This window comes from Symphodus melops (genome assembly GCF_947650265.1).
Source record: "Symphodus melops genome assembly, chromosome: 18".
Lineage (NCBI taxonomy): Eukaryota > Metazoa > Chordata > Actinopteri > Labriformes > Labridae > Symphodus > Symphodus melops.
Genome location: NC_136708.1, coordinates 22,352,297 through 22,359,796, shown reverse-complemented (window position 1 = coordinate 22,359,796; position 7,500 = coordinate 22,352,297). Strand labels below are relative to the sequence as shown.

Sequence of the window (7,500 nt, the reverse complement as noted above, 5' to 3'; positions counted from 1 at the left end):
TGCTCAGGTGTCAATCTCTGTGAGCTGCTCTCTCCCTGAGCCATAGAAGCCAAGAGTCAACACTCGTCTGTGTTTTCATGTTTCAGCTGAGATCCACACAGAGACACTCCAACCAAAACAGCTGATATTAGAATCTGTGTTTCACTGTCAGCAGCACGCTCTCTCTCGCTCTCTCTCTCTCTCTCTCTCTCTGTGTTTAGCCACACCCACACCTCCAGTGCTTCTCCCCCTGTCACCTTTGTCACCTGGACACACCTTGTAGTGAGTGTGTCATTGTCGTTAATAGTTCATGTCGTCTTTTGTGTGAGGCCTGATTGTTTCCTGTGATAGACGTGTTGTTACAAGGTGGAGAGTCGTGACTGTGCTGTTTGTATGTTTAGACAAAGCCCGACACTTATCACCTGTCCAACATCGTCCCATCCGTCCCCCCGTCCGTCCGTCCTTTGTTTGTTTGTTTTGTCAAAGTGTTTTTGAGTATTTAGAAAAGCACTCTATGTTTTCTAACATATTTAAATAGTAGAAGAAGAACAGTGAGGACGCGCTCGTGTCCTGACCACGCCGTGATGTCACGGTGACTGTGTGGCGTTCACTGTCTGTGACAGATAAACAGGTTTGCATGGCCACGCAGTGTAAAGATCCAGATCTGATCAGCGGAGCGTGGACTTCCCACCTCGCCTGTTTTTATTCTTCCTGTTCACGGCTTCTGAGCTGTCTTAAGCGGCGGGGGCGGTGAGCTTGGGGCACAGGGGGTAACCCCAGCTGGATTCACTTTACACCATGTGTTAGTGTGTGTGTGTGTGTGTGTGTGTGAGAGCGAGCGCCCTGGCTGTGTGTCCAGCGCAGCCCCGGTAATGCTGAGACAGACGCTGAGCGGGTGGGTTTATTTTTGGGTCAGTGACAGTGTGTCAATGGCCGCAGATGCGTCGGAAAGGAAGGCTCTAAGATACAAGCAAACGCTGGTCAGTGTCTCCGTCCTCTTCTGTGTCTCCGTCTGTGTCTCTGTCCTTCGTCTGTCTTCTGTCTGTCTGTCTTCTGTCTGTCTGTCTGTCTGCTCTCGTCTTGACTCACTCATGTTGCTTTCATGACGCACCTGCACTGCCAGTTTATACATCATGTGCATGGATGAGTCCAACTTCTCACCTTTGTGCCTGTGTGTGTGTGTGTGTGTGTGTGTGTGTGTGTGTGTGTGTGTGTGTGTGTGTGTGTGCAAGCTAAGAAACGGTGAAGACCAATTAGCTGATGTTTAACAACAGGGTCATGCAACAGGTGCTTAGACACTGTGCACCTCCTTCACCCCTGATCTTGGCGTGCACACACACACACACACACATGCACAAACCTCCACGCACACACACACACACACACACACTTTGTGGCCGTCTTACTTTTTCCCTCCTTGAGTGCCGGCCACCTGTTTGCTCGGCTCTCTGCGCCTTGTTACTCAGATTGGTGTCAACAGAAGAAGGAAACAGGTCTGTGTGCAGTGTGTGTCCTTGCATGTACACAGTGTGTGTGTGTGTGTGTGTGTGTGTGTGTGTGTGTGTGTGTGTTTGGCAGAAAGGAAACCTGATCACGTATTTGCCGGGGTGCTAATCCTCTCCATTCATGTGGTTACATGTGTGTTGTGCTGCCGTCCTGCAGCAGCCTGATGTTCTCACACAAAGATGGAAACACTTTGAGTCTGTTGTGCAACTTGATACAACAGGCAGGAAATAATCCCAGATTAGGATTTAACTGTTTATACTGAGCGGGAGCCAAACACAAGCAGCCAGAGGCCACGAGGAAAACACTTTCTACCACAGCCCGACCGTTTCTGTTTGTATCCTCCACACACAAATCTGAACACTTGTTTTTTATATTGAACTTGAGTTTCCACACAAGTGAACACAGAGCAGCCGCTCTCCCATTGGCTGTTTATATCTGGTGTTAAAGTGGGTGCAAGCCTGTGACAGAGGATGGTGATGCGTTTGAGCCTTTACTGACCTCGCTGGCCGGGCGGCGCCATGTTGACTCGTACTTTAGCTGAACGGACTTTCAGAATACAAAAGTTTACCCTCCAAAAAAACCCTCCAAGATCAACGAGTGGACAGATTCAGTAAAAGACTGACAGTGATCAGCTGATCAGCTGATGGTGGACTGGAGACTGGAGGAGGGACATCAGAGTGACCGTGGACACCGGTGGGTTTCATGTGTCTTATGTTTGAATGTTCAGATGAAGCAGCGTGGCCTCTCCTGCGGTTGGTTGTGTTGATTTTAAAAACACTTTGAATAACAGCTCGTTGTAAATGAAGAAGAGCGCGTCGCTCTCTGAAACACCAATCACTGCATTTCAAAGTCTGTGCGGCGCTGACTGCAGAGTATGTGAGCGCTTGTGATCATGTTGACCTATGGATTTTAACGGCCGTTGAAACCTTATTCCTGAGAGTCATCCGACCTGTGTGTGTGTGTGTGTGTGTGTGTGTGTGGTGACCCTCATGAGAGCAGATCTATCAACACGACTGTGTTTGTGTCTCATCATTAAAGATCCTGTGAGTTTTACTTTTGAACCTTTAAAATGAAAGACTGGCTGGAGTTAACGCCTCCTCTATTTTAGAAGACCTTCATGTGCATCAAGGTTTGACTTCACATGACGGCTTATAGCGGCACGCATCTCTGCATGGAGCTATGTGCACATCAAAGACGTCCAGCTGAGTCCACGCTCACAATGTGACGTGATCCAGGTTGGAAAAAAGATCAACAGCACATGGTCGGGAGGTATCTGCACATATCTGTGAGAGCAGAGCGGATTCCTCTGACTGATACGCCGTCATCACGCAGAGTCAACAGCGGTTCATGAGCTGCATCCTCTGCTCTGTTTGTTCTTCACAGCTTTTCATTCTAACATTTCATGAAATAAGAAAAGAGGAGCTTGTAGCGTCCCTGTGTGCCCTGTGACCCCTGTGACCCCGTGTGACCCTGAGCGTGTCCCTCTCAGTCTGACACCTCGCAGGACTTTAAAGGAACTTTATTAAAGCTTCACACGAACAGACCGACCTGTGCAGAGATGTCAGAGGGAGACAAGGAGCGCACCACGGCTGTTAGGGGGTTTGGTGCCTTGCTCAAGGGCCCCTCTGCAGCTACCAGAACAACCTCTTCATTTTTTGTTCATGTTGGTGCCCGCCATGTTTCCTGTGACGACCACGAAACACACTGAAGCTTCCTTTACCTACGTTCACCTGTGTGTGTGTGTGTGTGTGTGTGTGTGGGCGTGCGTGTGTCTGTGTGTGTGTGTGTGCGTGTCTATATGTGTGTGTCTGTGTGTGTGTGTGTGTGTGTGTGTGTGTCTCTGTGTGTGTGTAGGCGTGTGTGTGTGTGAGTGTGTGTGAGTGTCTCTGTGTGTGTGTGTGTAGGTGTGTGTGTGTGTGTGTGCGGTCGTGTGTGTGTGTGTGAGTGTCTGTGTGCGTGTCTGTGTGTGTGCGTGTGTGTGTGTGTGTGTGTGTGTGTGCGTGTCTGTATGTGTGTGTCTGTGTGTGTGTGTGTGTGTGTGTGTCTCTGTGTGTGTGTAGGCGTGTGTGTGTGTGAGTGTGTGTGAGTGTCTCTGTGTGTGTGTGTGTAGGTGTGTGTGTGTGTGTGTGCGGTCGTGTGTGTGTGTGTGAGTGTCTCTGTGTGCGTGTCTGTGTGTGTGCGTGTGTGTGTGTGTGTGTGTGAGCGTGGGAAGGGTGGAATAGGAGGAGGCTTTGAAAGGTGCCCTGATGGCGACGGAGAGGAAGAGAGGTGTGGGAAGTGTGATGAGGAATATTGGATCGCTCGGGTCCTAAATTTAGCGTCGAGTTGTGTTTCAGCGGGGAGAGAAGGAAGGAGGTAAAGGAGTACAAGTGATTAGAGCAGAGTAGAGTTTCACCGGACCAGAGCTGCAGTGAGGTAATGGAGGGAGGATAGATTTCTGACAACATGTCGTGGCGTCCATGTTGGACGTCCTCCTGTTCTGGCCTCTTTTCAGATCTCAGCAGGTCGCTCACACACACTGAGTACAAGTCATCCATTACTCTTGAGCAAGGCACTGAACCCCCAACCGTTGGGGTGTGCTCTCTGTCTCCATGCATGCATGTCCACACGTCCAGCACGTCTTCAGTCACAGCCTGTAGAATCTGCTCTTCTCCTCTGGGATCAATAACGGATATCAATTAAAACCAGTCGTGTGTCCACAGCTGTGACGGGAGCTTTAAATACACGACACCGTGAGCCGGATCATCTCTGAGGGAACGTTTCATGGCTGCTCAGAAGACTCAGCTCGGTGTTGACAGTGTCATGTGTCTCTCTGCTCAGGACAGTATTCAGTGTTTAGTATTAAAGCATCGGCACGCCTCGCCTGATTCACACATCTGAGGGCGCCATTGTTAGAGGCCGGCGTGTGCGTTGGCACTCGGTGACAGCACGACGTGTACAATGAAGATCGAGTTTCGTCGTGCGCTGGCATCTCTGCTCACGCAGCGTCACCTCAGTGTGTGTGTGTGTGTGTGTGTGTGTGTGTGTGTGTGTGTGTGTGTGTGTGTGTGTGTGTGTGTGTGTGTGTGTGTGTGTGTGTGTGTGTGTGTGTGTGTGTGTGTGTGTGTGTGTGTGTGTGTGTGTGTGTGTGTCCATCACTCTGTCTGTCCATGAACAAACTAAATTAGAAGCTGAAGGTTTCAGCTGTTACAGGTTACGTGCTGCTCAGCTTCCTGTTTCTAACAACATGTTAAAGGTTCATTCTGCCTTCAGTAAGAGAACCGAGCAGAGAGAGAGAGTCACAGGTCAGCTTGGATCCCAGGACGCCCGCTTTCAGGTCCGAGGACGGGCGCTTTCAGGTCCGAGGACGGGCGCTTTCAGGTCTGAGGACGGGCACTTTCAGGTCTGAGGACGGGCGCTTTCAGGTCCGAGGACGGGCGCTTTCAGGTCTGAGGACGGGCACTTTCAGGTCTGAGGACGGGCACTTTCAGGTCTGAGGACGGGCGCTTTCAGGTCTGAGGACGGGCGCTTTCAGGTCTGAGGACGGGCGCTTGGTACGACTTTCCTTTTTTGGGACTTCCTTCAGGTTCTGGTTCCCTCGTCGTCTCTTTGTCCACACAGCTGTGTTTGTGTAGGATGCGGGTTGTTTTCAGACTGTGTGTGTCTTTAATGGAGAGAGAGGACAGTAGAAAGACTCAGGGCGAGGGGGAGGAGCCACACGTGTACCATCCAGATCAGACAAACACCTGCACCGACCTGAAAACAAGACCTTTAGTGTGCTCGTCATCACAGCGAGCGGTCCGCCTCGTCTTTACAAGGCAACACAATCTGACGCTGCTGCTAACGACCCCGAAGAGGAAGCTGGACGCTAACTTCAGTGACCTATCACGGAGGGTGTGAGCACACGAGGAAGCAGAGAGCGGCGTCTTCCTCGAGGTGATAAATCTGGTGTTTTCACTTCCATCAGAACACGTGGTTCCTTCTATTTATAACATGGACTCATTTCTGTCAGGCAGCCAGACACAGAGTACGATCACACTCTGCTCACAGACCAACATGTCTGCAGGTACCACACGTGTCTGTTACCTGCAGACATCCACATACACACACAGTCAGACATGCACGAACACACAGGACCGTCTCTGTGCCTCTGTTACGACTTTCAGCATGACATCCTGACACTCCTGTAACAGCAGGTGAGCTGTGTGCAGCAGTTTGTGAGTTCAAAGCATCATGTTATAATAAATCTGTGCCGACGTTCTGCTGATTGACAGCTCCCGTGTTTGATGCTAAAGATGCTCCTCTGATTTGTGCTCACTTTGTTTCCTGATTGATCGACAGCTCTATGGCGAGTACCAAGAGCACCAAGGAGGCTCGGGCAGGCGGGAGGCCACACGCCTGCTGACAGAGAGACAGATCAAAAAACATGGCAGCCATCCCCGCAGCCACGGGAGGACGCGGCACGGCCGGCGTGGTCATGGACAGAACGGATACCACGGTCGGCACAGCTTTTACAGCAAGCAGAGGAGCAGGCGTCAGTCCAACATGGAGGCGGAGCCTGCTGAGGAGCACGCAGCTGAACCCGACAGCACGTCGTCCACGAAGAAGAAACGCTCCTACTCCAAATGTAGAGGTGAGCAACCGTGCAGGAGAAAGTCCAGAACGCCGTGCGGGCCGCTGCATGACTGCTTCCTGTTTGTTCTCCGTCAGACTGCATCGCACGCGTGCAGAGGTTCCTCGTCACCCGGCTGGGAGAGGACTGGATCTTCCTGGTTCTGCTGGGCATCACAATGGCGCTGGTCAGCTGGAGTATGGACTATGCAAGCGCAAAGAGCCTGCAAGGTAGGACCGCAAGACCCACAATTCATTGCAGCTTCAAAGGAAACACATCTTCTTCCTGCACTTCCTGTTCTCTGCATGTCATCATTCTTCAGCTGTTGTTTCCTCCTTTGTTTCCTTCTCTCCTCCTGCATCAGCCTATAAGTGGATCTACGGGGAGCTGAGGGGGAACATCCCCCTGCAGTACCTGGCCTGGGTTTCATACCCCCTGATCTTCATCCTCTTCTCCTCCCTCTTCTGTCACCTGGTCGCTCCTCAAGCTATCGGTCTGTCCATCCTTCTTCCTGTGTTCTCTCTGCTGTTCTGTGCCAGGCAGTCAGGACGTCTCACATCTAATAATCACGTGTAGAAAAGCCCGGATCAGGTCATTTAGGACTAAATCCTGTTATCCTCAGCTCAGCTCATCAGTGAGATCAGATCCTTCAGCGTGTGATTGGTTGAAGCCCTGCAGAGCCTGAACTCTCCAGGCTGCGTCATGACACAAAGTCATAGTTTCACATTTTGATCTTTTCTCCATCATGTGATTATTTTATTTTGAAAGAGCAGGTTCAGTTTAGTGTGGTGCTTCCTGCTCTGTCCTCTGAGCGGCTTCTCTTCCCTCCTGCTGTCGTAGGTTCGGGAATCCCGGAGTTAAAAACCATCCTGAGAGGAGTCGTGCTCAAGGAGTATTTAACCCTCAAGGCCTTTGTCGCTAGGTCATCGGTCTGACCCGCCGCGTTGGGCAGCGGGATGCCCGTCGGCAAAGAGGTGGGCGACCACCCCCCCCACCCCCACCCCCCCTTTTCTTCTCGCTTCATTCTGACCAATCACTGATGAGCTCTTCTCGTCCACGCAGGGCCCGTTCGTTCACATCGCCAGCATCTGTGCAGCAGTGCTCAGCAGGTTCATGTCCTTCTTCTCCGGAGTTCATCAGGTAAGCTGATGTCAGGGAAGACTGTGTCCATCAATCCAACCTGCATCTACATGTCCTCCTCCTCCTCCTCCTCTCTGGATCAGTAGAATCCGTACTGTTACACAGACATCCTGACCGTGGGCTGTGCTGTCGGAGTGGGCTGCTGCTTTGAACGCCGCTCGGAGGTAAACAACCTTTTCACACACTCACACACACATTGCTTTTTAGTAAGCGAGTGTTTGACTTCCTGTTTGTGGTCTCTCTCTCTGTTCGCCAGGCGTGCTCTTCAGCATCGAGGTCACGTC

The 7,500-nt window shown here is 51.3% G+C and overlaps 1 protein-coding gene across 1 annotated transcript in view; it reads left to right on the top strand.

Annotated features, from left to right (window-relative positions):
* Positions 1–634: 634 nt before the first annotated feature.
* The window catches only part of LOC306839885 (chloride channel protein 1-like), a 17,862-nt gene continuing 10,996 nt past the window's right edge, over positions 635–7,500 (top strand). Inside the window, 10 exon segments of the mRNA XM_079368831.1 lie at positions 635–959; positions 5,806–6,097; positions 6,175–6,306; positions 6,441–6,569; positions 6,917–6,994; positions 6,997–7,013; positions 7,015–7,050; positions 7,139–7,216; positions 7,303–7,380; positions 7,473–7,497. Coding sequence (XP_079224957.1) covers positions 852–959; positions 5,806–6,097; positions 6,175–6,306; positions 6,441–6,569; positions 6,917–6,994; positions 6,997–7,013; positions 7,015–7,050; positions 7,139–7,216; positions 7,303–7,380; positions 7,473–7,497 — 973 coding nt within the window. The 5' untranslated portion in view covers positions 635–851.